Source organism: Castanea sativa, chromosome 12 (assembly GCF_040712315.1).
Source record: "Castanea sativa cultivar Marrone di Chiusa Pesio chromosome 12, ASM4071231v1".
Classification (NCBI taxonomy): domain Eukaryota; kingdom Viridiplantae; phylum Streptophyta; class Magnoliopsida; order Fagales; family Fagaceae; genus Castanea; species Castanea sativa.
This window is the reverse complement of record NC_134024.1, coordinates 17,235,819-17,255,161: the sequence shown is the minus strand read 5'-3', so window position 1 is coordinate 17,255,161 and position 19,343 is coordinate 17,235,819. Positions and strand designations below refer to the sequence as shown.

Here is a 19,343-nt window from a genome sequence, read left to right as displayed (position 1 = left end):
GGCTTGTTTATTAAACAAGTCTACAACTACAGGTTAAGCTTGACTTGCTTACAAGCAAATAAACATGAACAAGTTTTTTTATTGAGCCAAACCCGAGTTATTTATGAACAATTTTGTTCATTTACAACCCTAGTAATATGCACTGTAATGTAATAGCTATTCCTATTGTGTTAACTATTCTGTAGTTTGATTAAGTTTTTGTTATAGGGAAAAAATTATTTATGAATAGTTAAAAACAAAATAACAATTCTCTCTAAAATGATTGCAATGGTTATTCCTTGATTAGTGTAATAATTTATAAACTTAATATATTCTCAAATAAATAAAATTTTCATATATACATAACAATTATGAAAATAAAAACGTCATAAAAAATCCATTTTCTCTCAAAACCTATTTTTAAAGTTAAAAAAAGAAGAAGTAAAAACCTAAAACAAAAAAATGGTAAATAGCTAAAAGTAAAGGTAACACCGAATGCAAAACCACATATCGGCATTTGTCAAGTCAGTCCCCCCTCCCGTAGTCGAAAGACTCGAAACGAAAGGACTGTTTGTTTGTGTTTGTGTGTCAGCTCTCACTATACCACGTATATATACACACACACTCTCTCTCACTTTTTTCTTCTTTTCCAAGGCCCCTTTCAAATTACTCTTTCTTTTTACCAAAACTAAACCAGCACAGCACAGCACAACACAAAAGCAAAAATTCAATTCTATACCAACAACAACAAAAACAACAACATTTTGTTTGGTTTATTATATACAAAAAAAATAAACACAAAATAAAAACTCTGCGAGCGAGACCCTCAAACCCCTCTCTCTCTCTCTCTTCCTTTGGGGTTCGCCTCTCTCTCTCTCTCTCTTCTTCTTCTTCTTCTTCTTCTTCTCGGATGTGAATTTATCCGTTGCTCTCTTCTCTCTCCTCTCTCAGGTACTCTCTCTCTGACTTCTATTTCTCTGTATAAATCCGATCTATGTGTATTCTATTTTGGAGAATCGAAACGCAGCGTTTTGTGTTTTGGTTAAATATAGGGTTTTGAGTGTTACTTCAATCTTTTGATTTTGTTTCTGTTTTCTGTTTTCTTTTTTTGTTTTTGATTTTGATTTTGTTTTTGTTTTTTTGTTTTTGAAAAACAGTAAAGTAGACCAGTCTGGAGAAGTGAGATGGCAACGATAAGATCGACCTTGCCGTCGCGGCTGCGGCAACTTTTGTCCGGCGAGGGCTCCTTCGTTCCCTCCGTTAAACTCGACTCCGAGACCGTGAGTTTTCGCTATTCAACCATATATATATATATATATTTCTATATATACAGAGAGAGAGAGAGAGAGAGAGAGAGAGAGAGAGAGAGAGAGAGTGACATATATACAGCAGCTGCTTGTGAATATAGGGTTTTGTCAGAATTGTTAGGGTTTTTGATTTTTGACTCGTATGTTTTGACTGCTTTAGATTTGATATATGTGATATATAGGGTTTTTTTTTTTGGTTTGTTTTTAATTGGGTAGGCTTTTTAATCAGTGTTTGGCTGTTGGTATTGGTGCCCGTTTTGTAAAGCTTATCTTTTTCAATGCTCTTGGGGCATGAGCATAAACTGCTTAACCCGTCAGGAGTGAATACCCTTGAATTACCTGGCAACGGGTTCTGGCGGGTGGGGTATAGTAGGTTTTACTGGCTAGAGACGAGTCCAAAGGGCTCTTCTTTTATATAAATAAATTAAGCTTTTTTTTAAAGGTCCGACTTTAAACTTCACTTTTTCATAGAGCCTGCGATTTGGGCATGTGGCGGGTTATTAGAAACTTTTTTTCTTCTTCTACTAGGCTGTAGTTTTATCTGACTGAGAGGTTTGCTTCATAATTTTGTTACTAAAATAGCTCAAATGGCACTTCCTCCTTTTGTTTTTAAGAGTATGGTGGAGGTTGAGGTCATGGGGTTCTAGACCTACTGGGTGTGTGTATAATTACCAATAATAAAATTTTAATTTTTGTGTGGCTAATCAATTTTATCTATTTTTTATGCCCTGTTAAGCATTATTTAGTGCAGTGTGAATTTCCTTTCTTGTATATGGTGCAAGTTGTTGCACAATTTGTAGCTTTTGTTTTTGTGTGGGTCAGTGCACAGCATGATTGTCATTGTAGCTCTTATTTTTATTCCCAAAGGGTATCTGTTTAGCTTTCAGGCCTGTATTCTTGTAGAATTGTGCATGTGGGGTGTAGTAGTAAAAAGTGTGCAGGAAATAGAAGTTCTTATTTTTATTTTTTTGGATATATCGATTGTTGGGGGAAGGGGGGGGGATTTGACCCCTAAACGTCTTTGTTAGAAACACTGAGAGGTGCTAGTTGAGCTACAAGGCTTTTGGCATAAGAAGTTGAGAAAAATCTATAAATTGTAACTTCATGTATTTGTACATGTATGCAATTGTAAGTCAAATTGTGAATTATGTAATACCAATAGTACGGGTAATAGGATCAATATGCTGAATTAGTTTAAACATATGATAGTTTGTGTTGAATTTCTTACTAATTGGAACCACCGAATGAAATTTTAATTTTTTATTTAATGAATATGTGGTCTGTGTTAGCATTTATTACATTTAGCAAGCGTTTTCTGCACATAATGCTTGTTTAGTGAAGTTGGGATTATGATCTATAAATAAATTTGTTTATGGAAGAAAAAGTGCAAATTGAAATTTAAACTAGGATGACATGGTGAGTAATTATTAAGGACAATGTGCTTACCAAAGGTAGCAATTTTGATGACATAGTTGCACTTCTGGACTGTTTACCTAATTGTTACGTATACATTAAAATTGTTCAAATATGTTTTTGTCTAATTCTACATGGTTTTAAATCATCAATGGGTGCTTATACTAGGCCTATTTGATACTTAAAAAACTATATGGGTGTGTTTATGCAGCTTCTCATGTATTGCAAACAGTGGGGTAGAAAAGGTCAGATCTCAGTGGTAACCTAGGTTCTAGTCACTTTATACCTAGATCATTCATCTGAGTGATGAGATGGTAGAAATGGAAGGTAATCTGCAACCAAAACACTAAAATATGTTTTTCTGTATTTAAAAGCGAGCTTACATTAGAATAAACTATTTGAGCTAAATGATCTTTGTAATTTTAGAGTTCTTGTGTAATTTTCAGCTAGAATACTCCCAGTGTGCTTGTTGAATTTTTTTTCTAATACAATTTATCTCTTTCAAACAAAAAAAGTGGTTACATTAGATTTTGGATTGTGATTTATCTACAGGTACATATATATAAATCCGGCTTCTTTAGATTAATTCTGCTTTTTGAATTTGGTTACTGTTTTAATGAGTCTGAATATTACTTCTTAAGTTTGAGATTTTAACAGCAATTTTCAGATGTTGTCACTGAATTTTCTTCCTATATTAAATTGAGTACTTAGTTTGTTGCCAAGTCCCTATGATAAATTGTTATTTGTTTATTTTATAGTCCTCCACGTGTTTTTACTTAATTTTTTTTTTCATGTTTGTGTGTTTTATAGGTCCACCTTAAACTTCTATTTTGAATAACTGTTTATTCTGCTGCTATTGATTTTTATGTTGTCAAAAAGTTGTGGGCTTCCAAAGTATTTAAAACTGACATTACCGCATGTGTTGAGTTTACCTATGTGGTGTCATTGCAGAAATGTATGCATTCTGTGTGTGTGTGTGTGCTTTTCTTGGCTGTGGAATGTAAACTGCATCCCCTGCGTGGTGTCAGGGGCTCAGGAATGTGGAGAAGATTTGACCCCTTTGCGCTAGCAACTACTGCTAACTTATCATAGGAAAATATTATACAAATTAATTAATTCCATGAAGGGGGGCTGAGTCAACATGAAGCTTCCCTTCAATTTTTATCTTGTTCTTGTTCAACTGGAGGTAGCAATTAGTTGTGTTACTAGTATTGCATGTGTAAGGGGGATGGGGAAACTATGAATCATCTTCTTCTCCATTGCACTGTTGCTAGAGGGTTGTTGAATGTGGTTTACTGGGTTATGCCGAGAGGTGCTGTGGAGCTCTTAGCTAGTTGGTCGGGCAAGGTTAGCAGGTGCAGTCCAATATGGAGCATGATCCCCTATTGTCTCATGTGGGGTATTTGGCGGGAGATGGATGCTCAGACTTTTAAGGGTTTCATTTTTTTGGCTTTTATTCATCAAGACTTTCTTTAAGTGGATGAATACTTCAGTCTAATATTATTTTTCTACTTTTCCTGATTTGTTTGATTGTTGTAGTTTTTTCATGTTCAATTTTTGTGTACATGCATATTTCTTGTGTACATGGGTGGGCACTCTATGTTTAATCAATGAAATTTTACTTGTCCCCAAAAAAAATCTTATTATTATTCTACCTTTAACGTGCTAAAAACATTGACTCTTTATCATAACATGCAGCCGCCAAAAATCAAAGCCTTTATTGATAAGGTGATACAGTGTCCATTACAAGATATAGCAATACCTCTTTCTGGTTTTCGTTGGGAGTACAGTAAGGTAATAGCATGCTATTTCAGCTGTATGCAGTTCTGTTCTGTTTTGTTTTTATTTTCAAAATTTTAATTTTTAAATTCCTTTTTTAATTTTTTGCTTTTAATACAGGGGAACTTTCACCATTGGAGGCCGCTGTTTCTGCATTTTGATACATATTTCAAGACATACCTTTCTTCTAGGAATGACCTCCTCATGTCAGATAAAATTTTAGAAGATGATAGTCCTTTTCCTAAACATGCAGTTTTACAAATTTTACGAGTAATGCAAACAATTTTAGAGAATTGCCATAACAAGAGTTCATTTGATGGCTTAGAGGTATGTTGATTTTGTGTCACAAGTCATGTGTTTTACTGAGTAAAGTTGGACATGAAACTATGTACCTGGATCTTTTATCACGAGCCTTGTTAGCTTTAGGTGCTATTATATTATATGATCTCTTTTATTTCAACTGGTTCTTTTCTAATATATATCATACCGTTTCTCCCTCTTCAGAATTTCAAACTCCTACTTGCATCAACAGATCCAGAGATTCTTATAGCTACACTAGAAACTCTATCTGCACTCGTGAAAATTAATCCCTCCAAGCTGCATGGAGGTGGGAAGTTGATTGGTTGTGGCTCAGTGAACAGCTATCTACTGTCTCTAGCACAGGGGTGGGGAAGCAAGGAGGAGGGCTTAGGTTTGTATTCTTGCGTAATGGCAAATGAGAGAACCCAGGAGGAAGGGCTTTGCTTGTTCCCATCTGATGTAGAAAATGACTCTGACAAGTCTCATTGCCGGATAGGCTCTACCCTTTATTTTGAAATGCATGGGCTTAATGCTCAAAGCACAGAGGAAAATAGAGGCAATCAAAGTACTTCTAGTTTGAGAGTTATACAGATACCGGATCTGCATTTACGGAAAGAGGATGATCTGTTACTGTTGAAACAGTGCATTGAGCAGTACGATGTACCTCCTGAGCTCCGGTTTCCTTTGCTAACAAGAATTAGATATGCTCATGCTTTCCGTTCACCCAGAATATGCAGGCTGTACAGCCGGATTTGCCTTCTTGCATTTGTTGTGCTTGTTCAGTCTAATGATGCTCATGACGAACTTGTGTCATTTTTTGCTAATGAGCCAGAGTATACAAATGAGTTAATCAGGATTGTGCGGTCTGAAGAATCTGTTTCTGGAACCATTAGGACACTTGCAATGCTTGCCTTGGGAGCTCAGTTAGCCGCATACACATCATCTCATGAGCGGGCACGGATTTTGAGTGGATCTAGTATCAGTTTTGCTGGGGGGAATCGCATGATACTTTTGAATGTGCTCCAGAGGGCTGTTTTATCGCTGAAGACCTCCAATGATCCATCGTCACTTGCCTTTGTTGAAGCACTTCTTCACTTCTATTTGCTCCATGTTGTTTCATCCTCGAGTTCCGGGAGTAATATTAGGGGGTCAGGCATGGTTCCTACATTCTTACCTCTTTTGGAGGATTCTGATCCTACCCATATGCATCTTGTCTGTTATGCTGTTAAAACTCTACAAAAGCTCATGGATTACAGTAGTTCAGCTGTTTCCCTGTTTAAAGAGTTGGGTGGAGTTGAGCTTTTGGCTCAAAGACTGCAGATAGAAGTGCATAGGGTTATTGGTTTAGCTGGGGGTAGTGATAATTCAATGATCATTGGTGAGAGCTCAAGACACAGTGATGATCAGTTGTACTCCCAGAAAAGGCTTATTAAGGTTTCACTGAAGGCACTTGGATCTGCCACCTATGCCCCTGGCAACTCTACTAGATCCCAACATTCCCATGAAAGTTCTTTACCTGCTACACTGTCACTGATATTTGGCAATGTAGATAAATTTGGAGGTGACATTTATTATTCAGCTGTGACTGTTATGAGTGAGATAATCCACAAAGACCCAACATGTTTTCCTGCTCTGGATGATTTGGGTCTTCCAGCTGCCTTTTTATCATCGGTGGTAGCTGGTATACTGCCTTCGTCAAAGGCTCTTACATGTGTTCCTAATGGTCTTGGTGCCATTTGCCTTAATGCCAAAGGCTTAGAGGCAGTGAAGGAAGCTTCAGCATTACGGTTTCTTGTTGACATTTTCACCAGTAAGAAATATGTTACGGCAATGAATGATGCTATTGTTCCTTTGGCAAATGCTGTGGAAGAGCTTTTACGCCATGTATCTTCTCTGAGAAGCACTGGTGTTGATATTATCATAGAAATTGTTAATAAGATTGCTTCTTTTGGGGACAGTAACTGTACAGGGTCATTGGGGAAATTAGGTGGGGGCACTGAAATGGAAATGGATCCTGAAGACAAAGGCAGTGAAGGCCATTGCTGTTTGGTTGAAAAAGTTGACTCAGCTACAGAAGGGATCAATGATGAGCAGTTCATCCAGCTGTGCATCTTTCATTTGATGGTACTGGTTCACAGGACTATGGAAAACTCTGAAACATGTCGGTTATTTGTGGAGAAGTCAGGAATTGAAGCTTTACTGAAGCTTCTTCTAAGGCCTAGCATTGCACAGTCATTTGATGGGATGTCTATTGCTTTGCATAGCACCATGGTTTTCAAAGGTTTTACACAAAATCACTCTGCTCCACTAGCACGTGCTTTCTGTTCCTCTCTCAGAGACCATCTGAAGAATGCTTTGACCGGATTTGGAGTGGCTTCAGGGTCCTTTTTGCTGGATCCAAAAATGGCACAGGATAGTGGAATATTTTCTTCACTTTTCCTTGTTGAGTTCCTTTTGTTTCTTGCTGCCTCAAAAGACAACCGTTGGGCTAGTGCATTGCTTACAGAATTCGGAAATGGTAGTAAGGATGTTCTGGAAGATATTGGGCGTGTACATCGAGAAGTTCTGTGGCAGATCTCTCTTCTTGAAGATGTCAAGCCTGAGGTAGAGGATGATGGTGTTGGTTCTACCTCTGAGTCACAACAGTCAGAAACAAGTACAAATGGAACAGAAGAGCAAAGATTCAACTCTTTCAGGCAGATACTTGATCCATTACTGAGGAGGAGGACGTCTGGATGGAGTATTGAATCCCAGTTTTTTGACCTTCTAAACATATATCGTGATCTTGGTCGTCCTACCAGCTCTCAACAAAGACGTACTGATAGTCCTTCAAACTTGCGATTTGGAGCCAGTAATCAATTCCATCATTCAGATGCTGCTGGAGATGTTGGTAGAAAGGAATCTGATAAGCAGAGATCCTATTATACTTCTTGCTGTGACATGGTGAGGTCACTTTCTTTTCACATTACCCATTTGTTTCAAGAGTTGGGGAAGGTAATGTTGCTTCCTTCTCGTCGACGGGATGATGTTTTGAATGTTTCCCCTTCTTCAAAATCAGTGGCTTCTACTTTTGCATCCATTGCACTGGATCACATGAATTTTGGGGGTCATGTAGTTCCTTCTGGAACTGAGGCGTCCATATCAACAAAGTGTCGGTACTTTGGTAAGGTTATTGATTTTATCGATGGCTTTCTACTGGACAGGCCAGATTCCTGCAATCCTGTTCTGCTGAATTGCTTGTATGGGCATGGAGTTATTCAATCAGTTTTGACGACATTTGAAGCCACCAGTCAATTGCTGTTTGCTGTGAACAGGACTCCTGCATCTCCCATGGAAACTGATGATGGGGTTGTAAAGCAGGATGAAAATGAAGATACAGATCATTCATGGATTTATGGTCCTCTAGCTAGCTATGGGAAACTTATGGACCACTTGGTGACCTCATCTTTCATATTAGCTCCTTTTACAAAGCACTTGCTTGCTCATCCTCTAACAACTAGTAATGTGCCCTTCCCACGGGATGCAGAGACTTTTGTAAAGGTTCTTCAGTCCATGGTGCTGAAGGCAGTGCTTCCTGTTTGGACTAACACTCAGTTTGTTGATTGCAGTTATGATTTCATTACTTCTATTATTACTATAATCAGACATGTCTATTCTGGGATTGAAGTGAAAAATGTCAATAGCACTGGTACTCGTCTGACAGGGCCCCCTCCTAATGAAACTACTATTTCAACAATTGTTGAGATGGGTTTTTCCAGGTCTCGTGCTGAAGAAGCTCTGAGGCAAGTTGGTTCAAACAGTGTGGAGTTAGCAATGGAGTGGTTGTTCTCCCATCCAGAGGAAACTCAAGAAGATGATGAACTTGCTCGTGCACTTGCCATGTCCCTTGGGAACTCTGAATCAGACACAAAGGAAGCGATTGCCAACGACAATACAGAGCAGCTTGAAGAAGAGATGGTCCAACTTCCTCCCGTTGAGGAGTTGTTATCTACTTGTACTAAGCTTCTGCAGATGAAGGACTCTCTTGCTTTTCCAGTTCGAGACCTGCTTGTGATGATTTGCTCCCAAAATGATGGACAATACAGGTCTAATGTCATCTCCTTCATTGTTGACCGAGTTAGGGATTGTAGTTTGATTGCTGAAAGTGGAAATAGCACCATGCTATCTGCTCTTTTTCATGTTCTTGCGCTAATTCTTAATGAAGATGAAGTGTCACGAGAAGTTGCCACAAAGAATGGTCTGGTTGCAGTTGCCTCAGATCTACTTTCGCAGTGGTGTTCTGGATTGGTTGGAAGGGAGAAAGGCCAAGTTCCTATGTGGGTAACAACTGCTTTTCTTGCTGTTGACCGGCTCTTGCAGGTGGATCAAAAATTGAATTCTGAAATTTTAGAGCAGTTGAAGCGTGACGATGTTAATAGTCAGCAGGCATCTATCAGCATTGATGAGGATAAGCAAACCAGATTGCAGTCTGCATTGGGATTAGTTCCAAAGCATACAGATATACACGAGCAGAAGAGGCTTATTGAGATTGCTTGTAGTTGCATCAAGAACCAGCTTCCCTCTGAGACGATGCATGCTGTTCTCCAACTGTGCTCTACTCTTACCAGAACTCATACTGTTGCTGTTAGCTTTTTTGATGCTGGAGGATTAAGTTTACTGCTTTCTTTGCCAACAAATAGCCTTTTTCCTGGGTTTGACAATTTGGCTGCTTCTATTATCCGTCATGTTCTTGAAGATCCCCAAACTCTCCAGCAGGCAATGGAATCTGAGATAAAGCACAGTTTTGTGGCTGCCACTAATAGGCATTCAAATGGAAGAGTCACTCCCCGTAACTTCCTGTCAAATTTAAACTCTGTTATTTCACGGGATCCAGTAGTCTTCATGCAGGCTGCTCAGTCTGTGTGCCAAGTTGAGATGGTTGGGGAAAGGCCCTATGTTGTCTTGCTGAAAGATCGTGACAAGGATAAGTTCAAAGAAAAAGAAAAATCATTGGAGAAAGAAAAAATACAAACTACTGAAGGGAAAGTTTCTTTGGGTAATGTCAATTCAGTTGCTTCTGGGACAGAGCATGGAAAAAGTAATGATCTGAATTCAAAGAGTGTCAAAGTTCATCGGAAATCTCCTCAGAGCTTTATAAATGTGATTGAGCTTCTTTTAGATTCTGTTTGTACTTTTATTCCTCCCCTGAAAGATGATGTGGGTGTGGATGTTGTTGATACCCCATCATCAACTGACATGGACATTGATGTCACTGCGATTAAGGGAAAAGGAAAAGCCATTGCCACCACGTCTGAAGAGAATGAAGCCAATGGTGACGAAGCTTCTGCATCACTTGCAAAGATTGTATTTATATTGAAGTTTTTGACTGAGATTCTGTTGATGTATGCTTCATCTGTGCACATTCTTCTTCGAAGAGATGCTGAAATTAGTAGTTGCAGGGGTGCTCAACAAAAGGGTCCTGCTGGTGTACACATGGGTGGAGTATTTCATCACATTCTTCACAAGTTTCTTTTATATTCTCGAAGTTCAAAAAAGGACAAGAAAATAGATGGCGACTGGAGGCATAAACTAGCAACCAGGGCTAGCCAGTTTTTGGTTGCGTCTTGTGTCCGCTCCACAGAAGCAAGGAGGAGGGTTTTAACAGAGATCAATTGTATATTTAATGAGTTTGTTGATTCATGTAATGGTTCTAGCCCACCAGGAAATAATATCCCTGCTTTTGTTGATCTGCTTAATGATGTACTGGGCGCTCGTACACCTACTGGTTCATACATTCTAGCAGAAGCTTCTGCCACATTTATAGATGTTGGTCTGGTTAGGTCATTGACTTCTACTCTCCAAGTGTTGGACCTGGACCATACTGACTCGCCTAAAGTTGTTATGGGTCTAATTAAAGCTCTGGAGTTGGTAACCAAGGAACACATCCATGCTGCTGATTTGAAGGGTGATAACTCAACAAAACCTTCTGATCTTACTCAACCCGGAAGAACAGATAATACTGGTGACATGTCTCAGTCTATGGAAACAGCATCTCAATTCAATCATGATTCTGAGCCAGCTGACAATGTTGAGCCTTATAATGCTGTCCAAACTTATGGGGGCTCTGAGGCTGTTACAGATGACATGGAACATGACCAAGATCTAGATGGAAGTTTTGGTCCTGCTACGGGGGATGACTATATGCATGAAAATTCTGATGATGCGAGGGGTCTTGACAATGGCATTGATACTGTTGAATTACAATTTGAAGTCCAGCCTCATGGACAAGAGAATCTTGATGAAGATGACGATGAGGAGATGTCTGGGGATGATGGGGATGAAGTTGATGAAGATGACGATGAGGATGATGAGGAGCACAATGATCTGGAGGAAGATGAAGTCCACCATCTGCCCCATCCTGACACGGATCAAGATGATCATGAGATTGATGATGATGATTTTGATGAGGAAATAATGGAGGAAGAAGAAGAGGATGATGATGATGATGAGGATGGAGTAATACTTAGGCTGGAGGAGGGCATAAATGGAATAAATGTTTTAGATCATATTGAGGTTTTTGGTAGAGACAGTTTCCCCAATGAAACTCTCCATGTGATGCCAGTTGAAGTTTTTGGTTCTAGACGGGAAGGGCGTACTACATCCATCTACAGTCTTTTGGGCAGAACCGGTGACAATGTTACCCCATCAAGACATCCTCTTCTACTGGGACCTTCATCCTCAGCACACTCAGCTGCTCCTCGGCAATCTGGTAAGCTCCTTCCATAGATGGTTTTTTAGACCTTGGATTCTTACATTTAGTTGTGGCTTAATTCATTCATCTATGTTAATATTTAAAGTTCTTTACCTCTGAGGCTGGAACCCACTGTTGCAGATAATGCCCGTGACATGGTCTTTTCAGATAGGAACTTGGATAGCACCTCGTCACGGTTGGATTCTATTTTCCGATCCCTGAGGAATGGGCGCCATGGACACCGTTTGAACTTGTGGATAGATGATAGCCAGCAAACAAGTGGTTCAAATGCAGGTGTAGTGCCACAAGGCCTTGAGGAGCTGCTTGTTTCCCAATTGAGGCGACCGACACCTGAGCAGCCTTCTCAACAGAACACAACAGCAGAGGAGCCTCAAAGTAAAGGTGAAGGTGATCAGTTACAGGAATCAGAAGCAGGTGCAAGGCCTGAAACTGCTCTTGAAAGCAATGTAAACAATGAATGTGGTAATGCATCACGTCCAACTGCAGTAATCGATAGCTCTGGCAATGCTAATGAAAGGCCTACAGCTAGTGAGTCTCTACAAGGAACAGATGTGTCTAGTACACAATCACAATCTGTTGAAATGCAGTTTGAACACAACGATGCAGCTGTACGAGATGTTGAAGCTGTGAGCCAAGCAAGTAGTGGAAGTGGGGCGACCATAGGCGAGAGCCTTCGAAGCCTAGATGTTGAAATTGGAAGTGCTGATGGCCATGATGATGGAGGAGAAAGGCAAAATTCTACAGATAGAATGCCGTTGGGTGATGCACAGGCAGCTCGTGCAAGAAGGTCAGTTGTGTCTTTTGGGAATTCAACTGCTGTTGGTGGGAGAGATGCATCTCTTCATAGTGTAACTGAAGTTTCAGAAGGTTCTAGCCGAGAAGCAGATCAGGATGGTCCAGCTGCAGAACAGCAAATCAATAGTGATGCTGGTCCTGGGGCAATTGATCCTGCATTCTTGGATGCTCTTCCAGAGGAGTTGCGTGCTGAAGTTCTTTCAGCACAACAGGGTCAAGTTGCTCAGCCCTCGAATGCTGAGCCACAGAATGCTGGAGATATTGATCCAGAATTCCTTGCAGCCCTTCCCCCTGATATCCGAGCTGAAGTTCTAGCACAGCAGCAAGCACAAAGGCTACATCAATCTCAGGAACTGGAAGGTCAACCTGTTGAAATGGACACAGTCTCAATAATTGCAACATTTCCTTCAGATTTGCGGGAAGAGGTACTTTGTCCTTGGAGTGTGTTTTCTATGTTTACTTAGTAATTAGCGAAGCAAATGTAGAATTGAAAGTGAGCCTCTTTAAAGTTTTCATATGTTTCTCCATCAGGTTCTATTAACTTCATCTGATGCTATCCTTGCAAATCTCACACCTGCTCTTGTTGCGGAGGCAAATATGTTACGTGAACGATTTGCACACCGATATAGTCGCACCATCTTTGGTATGTACTCTAGGAATCGCAGAGGTGAGCCTTCAAGAAGAGATGAAGGCATAGGATCTGGACTTGGAAGAGCTGGGGGGAGTGTTGCCCGGAGGTTGGTTGGAGCTAAGCTGGTTGAAGCTGATGGAGCTCCTCTGGTTGACACAGATGCCTTGCATGCCATGATTAGGCTGCTTCGTGTAGTTCAGGTATAAACTTTGATCTTCTCCTTCATGATCAATGCATATTTTTTTGAGTAACATGATTTTTCCATTAAATGGACATAATTTTGCAGCCGCTGTACAAAGGTCAGCTGCAGAGGCTTCTTTTGAATTTATGTGCTCATTATGAAACCAGAACTTCTCTGGTGAAGATTCTTATGGACATGTTAATGCTTGATACAAGAAAGCATGTAAACAACTTGAGTGCTGCTGAGCCTTCTTTTCGGCTTTATGCTTGCCAGAGTAATGTGATGTATTCACGTCCTCAGTCTTTTGACGGTAATACTTCTTATTTAATCTATCCATGTGAAAGTTTTGGTTGTCCACATGATTGTTATTGAGTCAAGCTTGTTCAAGAATGTGTGGACCATGGTCTTAGATTATCTGTTGATTGACGTATACATTGTAATTTGAGCTCCTGGTGCTTTGAAGGATGTTGAAGCCACTCAGTGTTGATCAGGTTCTATCTAGTGTTAATCTATGTTTCTTTGCAGTCCAAGTGGTAGTATGAAAAATATAAATCTTGCTTTTCTGAGTTTTAAAATGGACAGGATAGAGGTTAGAAATAATTAAAATGACTTTTGACAGTTGCCAAGAGCCTTGTAGCTGGTGTTTCCAACCGAGCCATCCGGGGTTCAAATCCCCCCTCTGGGCTCCAACTATCGAATTATCCTAGAAAAAAGAAAAAAATAGAAGACTTTTGATGGATTTTTAAGACTCTTTTGTTGCATCTCAGTGATTTTGACATGCATAAAAAGACATTTGTTCTGATGTCAGTGATTTTGACATGTAGTCGTAGGCAACTAGTCACCATTTTCTCATGTATTTGTTCTTGTAGGTGTTCCTCCCTTGGTATCTCGGCGAATTCTTGAAACTCTTACATATTTGTCTCGGAATCACCCATCTGTGGCAAAGATTTTGCTTCAATTTAGGCTGCCTCACCCTGCTTTACTAGAGCCAGAAAATGCTGATCAGGGACGGGGTAAAGCTGTGATGGTTGTTGAAAAGGATGAAATGGATAGGAGTGAGAATCAAGGAGGATATATATCCCTTTCGTTGCTTCTGAGCCTCTTGAGTCAACCCCTTTATTTGAGGAGTATAGCGCATCTTGAACAGGTGATGCTTTGCATGATGCAGTATTTGGTTTTCTTATATTGGTTCATTTAGTCTTTTGTTCATAAGGCTGACATGATTGCATGTTCTTTTTTTCAGCTTCTTCACTTATTGGAGGTTATCATTGATAATGCTCAAGGTAAGTCAGATATATCTGACAAATCTGGGGCATCTGCTTCTGAACAACCGTCTGGTCCAGAAAGTTCCACATCAGATGTTGGGATGAATAGAGAACCTGGCCAAATTTCTTCTGGGGTTTCCACATCTTCAAAAGATGTTGATTCTTCAAAACCCACCACTTCTGATGCACCTAAGGAAGTTGATTCTCGAACCGTACTGCTTAGCCTGCCGCAAGCAGAACTTCGACTTCTATGCGCATTGCTTGCTCGAGAGGGGTATGATGTGGCTTTTGGCATATATAAATTGCATTTTCTCTGCCATTGTATCCTACAAACTGTTATACTTTTGACTACTAAAACCTGGATAGCTGGATTTCTCTTGTTGGCCATGTTTTGGGTGTACTCTTTTTGAAATGTTTTCACTTCCATCGATTCATCAATATATTTGTGTAATGTCTTTTGTGTGTGTGTTTTTTTTTATTTTTTTGTTGGGGGGGGGGTGGTTAGGCCATGTCTCACTCATGAGTTGTACCTAATGCATCTGCTGTGGATACATTATTGTGGTTAGAGATGGCCATGGAACAATCCCGTGTATTTGATACAGGACTGACCCTTCCACACTTGCACTGTTGCTTCTATTAAGTTCATTGTGACATGCTACCGATTTGGTTTGAATATTTGTGTTCAGAGTGGATTTCATATTGGCTTTTCACATTGAGTAGTATATACACTTACTCTGACAAATCATGTCCCCAGGTTGTCAGATAATGCATATGCTCTAGTGGCGGAGGTAATGAAGAAATTGGTGGCAAATGCTCCAACTCATTGTCGTCTTTTTATTACTGAGCTAGCAGTAGCTGTTCAAGGTTTGGCTAGATCTGCTATGTCTGAGTTAGGCACGTTTGGTGAAACTCTGGATGCACTCCTCAGTACATCATCTTCTGATGGATCTGCAATCTTAAGGGTTCTGCAGGCATTAAGCTCTCTTGTTGCATCACTGAAAGAGAAAGAGAATGATCCAAAAATTCTTCCTGAAAAGGAGTATACAGCTGCTCTTTCTCAGGTATGGGACATTAATTCAGCTTTGGAGCCTCTATGGCTGGATCTGAGCACTTGCATAAGCAAAATAGAGACTTATTCTGATTCAGTGCCTGATTTGTTAACTTCATCTAAAACATCCACCTCTAAACCCTCTGGTGTAATGACGCCGCTTCCTGCGGGTTCTCAGAACATCTTACCATACATAGAATCTTTCTTTGTGGTGTGTGAGAAGTTACATCCAGTGCAGCCAGGCTCTAGTCATGAATTTAGTATTGCAGCTGTTTCAGAGGTTGAAGATGCGAGCACTTCTGCTGGCCAACAGAAAACCTCAGGCCATGCTTTGAAAGTTGATGACAAAAACATTGCTTTTGTGAAGTTTTCAGAGAAGCATAGGAAGTTGCTAAATGCTTTCCTCCGGCAAAATCCTGGGTTGCTGGAGAAATCGTTCTCCCTCATGCTGAAGGTTCCTAGATTCATTGATTTTGACAACAAGCGTGCTCACTTCAGATCGAAAATCAAACATCAACATGATCATCATCACAGTCCTTTAAGAATTTCTGTAAGGAGAGCTTACATTCTTGAAGATTCATATAATCAGCTGCGTATGAGACCCACTCTGGATCTGAAGGGAAGGTTGACAGTTCACTTTCAAGGAGAGGAAGGTATTGATGCGGGTGGACTTACAAGGGAGTGGTATCAATTGCTATCCAGGGTTATTTTTGACAAGGGAGCACTGCTTTTTACAACAGTGGGCAATGAATCAACATTTCAGCCAAACCCTAACTCTGTTTTCCAAACAGAACATCTTTCATATTTCAAATTTGTTGGACGAGTGGTGAGTATGTTATTTTGCTGTGTGTATTGGGCTGAGATGCTGGTTGTGTGGTTTTTGCTTATGCCTTCTTACCTTTTCAGGTTGGAAAAGCACTTTTTGATGGGCAACTCTTGGATGTCCATTTCACTAGATCTTTCTACAAGCATATATTGGGGGCAAAAGTTACTTATCATGACATTGAAGCCATTGATCCTGATTACTTTAAAAACCTTAAGTGGATGCTTGAGGTAGGCTATGTGCAACTCTTCTTCTCCCACCACCCCCCCCCCCCCCCCGGGGTTCTCTCTCCTTGTATGTTCTTAGTTTTCCATCTGTCAAAACAAGAAAAATGTTCTTGGTTTTCCTCTAATTTTTCTCGCATGTTTGCTTCTTTGCCTTTGCAGAATGATATTAATGATGTTCTGGATCTTACATTTAGCATTGATGCTGATGAGGAGAAGCTGATATTGTATGAAAGAGCAGAGGTAAGGATTTTTCCAGACTAACTCATCCAAAAATGAAAGGATTTTCCAGGCTCCTTTATGAACTTTGGTTTCTCTGGTGAAAAACATTATTGTTATGTTTACATGTGGTGAATCTACTTGTCAAAAAAAAGTTCACATGTGGTGAATCTAATGTAGGTGACGGACTATGAACTCATTCCTGGTGGACGGAATATTAAAGTTACAGAGGAGAATAAACACGAATATGTTGATCTAGTTGCTGAACATCGGTTAACGACTGCTATTCGTCCTCAAATAAATGCCTTTATGGAAGGGTTTAATGAATTAATTCCTAGGGAATTAATTTCTATCTTCAATGACAAGGAACTTGAATTATTGATTAGTGGGCTTCCTGATATTGATCGTGAGTTTCCTTCATCACTTGATTAATCTTTCTACCCCTCGTAGATGATGTCATTCCTGCATCTCCCCCCCCCCTCTACTTTAAATGGATCTTAAGTACAATTTCTTTTTTTGCATCTGTATTTCAGTGGATGATATGAGGGCCAATACTGAGTATTCTGGATATAGTCCTGCATCCCCTGTGATTCAGTGGTTTTGGGAAGTTGCTCAGGGCTTCAGCAAGGAGGATAAGGCTCGTCTTTTGCAGTTTGTGACAGGCACCTCTAAGGTATTTTCTTTCATTCCCTTTTTGTAACATATTTTCTATCAGATCTATTGAACAAAACTCTTAATTTTAAAGAATGCGATCTTGTTCTGCCAGACCTCTAAATAGCAAATCTGTTTAATTTCAAAGGATGTGATTTGGTCTGAGTATATGCACATGGACATGCCTATGATGTTTGTTGGCTTATTGTTGAAGTATTTGATCCCTTACTGTTCTCTTACAATCACCCACTTCATATTTATGTTTGATCTATCCATTGGTCCTGTGTCTGAGCTTGAATGCTGGGTTTACAACAGTATCAGCTATAATTGTCATCTATTTTCTTGCTTTTCACTGTTTCTTGTCAGGTCAACAACAGCTTTCTGTTTTAGTGTTTCAGGATGCTGCCAATTGTTGAATATTGTGACAAACTTAGCATGCCTTGTTCTTTTACTAGCAGTGCCTCTTTTGTACTGAATGATATGTTTTCTGCATATACTTCGCTTGCCTTTTAGTCACATAATGGGTTTTGAGTTAGTTTGTTAGTGGTCTGATCACTGTTCTTTCCAATTCTTCAGGTGCCTTTAGAAGGTTTCAGTGCACTTCAAGGAATTTCAGGCTCACAAAAGTTTCAGATACACAAAGCATATGGCAGCCCTGATCACTTGCCTTCAGCTCATACTTGGTATGTATTTTTTTTTTCCTTAAATATTTCTTGTCTTTGATCACTTAACTTCAATTTATGATCTTTGTTAATACTCTGTTGCCACTAACATTGTTATTGGTATAATTGTTCTGATTTTTGACTATTGATTTATGCAGTTTCAACCAATTGGATCTACCAGAGTATCCCTCTAAACAACACTTAGAGGAGAGACTACTGCTTGCAATTCATGAAGCCAATGAAGGATTTGGATTCGGTTGATAATCATTAAGGGAGGCTGCAAAGTAGCCATGTAGATAATATAGATTATGTCAACATCAATCAAGAAAGGGAATCCGGGGTGTTAATTGTGGGCACATGATATGCTGGGTTAATACATGTTTATATACTGTATAGTCGTATATTTGCTATGGGAAATGCCTCTTTGGCAGTTTTTGATTTTGCCAAAATCTTTTTATTTTTTTCTAGTGCAACTACTCTTTTGTTCCCATCGAAAAGAATTTTTTTATTATTTATTCTTCTTTACTATTTTACTTTGGTGATTATAGTTCCTTCTCTTGTTCAAAAGGAGAAAAGAAATACAGAGAGAGAAAAAAAGAGGAATTATTAGACAAGGTCAAGAATGCGGCACTTGAAAATAAAATTTCTATTAAAATTGTTCCAATGGTCTGGTATTGACTCCAATCTTAAGTGCTGAATTTTCGAGGCTCTAAGTAAGCCTAGGTATTTGATTCCGAGTTCCTTTATTTTTAATTTTTGTACTCTTCAATTTTTGTGTTGTATTGTCCTCATTTGGCTTGCACCAAATTCGCTTGAGCAAAGAAATTTCTATTAGGTTTTATCCAGTTTTAGAGCCCATTGTATCTATTTTAAGGGGCTTCTAAAGTCATTTAAGCCGTGGATTTTAAATAAAACTCTTCAATTTTAGTTAAATTAAAAAAAAAACATTTCCTATCAGGATTTTTTTTTTAATTCCAACTACGTTCCTCCACATATTATAACACTTGCTATTTAAAATTAAAAAAACCAAAAAAGTTGCCACAAGCCCACTCTTTTTTGGTTAATTCACAACCCTACCTCTATTGTATCTATTCTAACTTCTAAGGGACTTCTAAAGTTATTTAAGCTGTGGATTCTTAATAAAACTCCTAAATTTTAGCTAGAAAAAAAAAGTTTATTCCATCTGGGTTCCTCCCTCTTTCACATATTATAACACTCTTGCTATTTGTTTTAAAAAAAAAAACCAAAAAAGTTTGCACAAACCCACTTTTTTTTTTTGAATAAATAGTATTTGTTCAAAAAAAAAAAAAAAAAA

The 19,343-nt window shown here is 39.2% G+C and overlaps 1 protein-coding gene across 2 annotated transcripts; it reads left to right on the top strand.

The window, feature by feature from the left end:
• Nucleotides 1-749: 749 nt before the first annotated feature.
• Nucleotides 750-18,561, top strand: LOC142619532 (E3 ubiquitin-protein ligase UPL2-like). 2 transcript variants are annotated; one of them, XM_075792663.1, is made up of 17 exons: nucleotides 750-930; nucleotides 1,137-1,259; nucleotides 4,398-4,493; nucleotides 4,599-4,805; nucleotides 4,983-11,526; nucleotides 11,677-12,749; nucleotides 12,856-13,155; nucleotides 13,242-13,446; nucleotides 14,006-14,283; nucleotides 14,380-14,675; nucleotides 15,156-16,275; nucleotides 16,356-16,502; nucleotides 16,659-16,739; nucleotides 16,896-17,121; nucleotides 17,249-17,388; nucleotides 17,943-18,049; nucleotides 18,187-18,561. In XM_075792663.1, exons 2-17 carry the CDS (start codon nucleotides 1,164-1,166, stop codon nucleotides 18,287-18,289), a joined length of 11,019 nt encoding a protein of 3,672 aa, XP_075648778.1. In that variant the 5' UTR covers nucleotides 750-930; nucleotides 1,137-1,163; the 3' UTR covers nucleotides 18,290-18,561. The 2 variants fall into 2 exon arrangements, with proteins under 2 accessions (XP_075648778.1, XP_075648777.1); XM_075792662.1 differs by having other exon boundaries at nucleotides 11,650-12,749.
• Nucleotides 18,562-19,343: the final 782 nt, after the last annotated feature.

What these genes read in the sequence shown, in the direction of transcription:
- LOC142619532 (XM_075792662.1), top strand. Translation starts at nt 1,164, where the DNA reads ATGGCAACGATAAGATCGACCTTGCCGTCGCGGCTGCGGCAACTTTTG. An exon ending in AGCTGCTCCTCGGCAATCTG is followed by an intron (nt 11,527 to 11,649) that starts GTAAGCTCCTTC and finishes CCACTGTTGCAG; the next exon opens with ATAATGCCCGTGACATGGTC. An exon ending in TATTGTATGAAAGAGCAGAG is followed by an intron (nt 16,740 to 16,895) that starts GTAAGGATTTTT and finishes AATCTAATGTAG; the next exon opens with GTGACGGACTATGAACTCAT.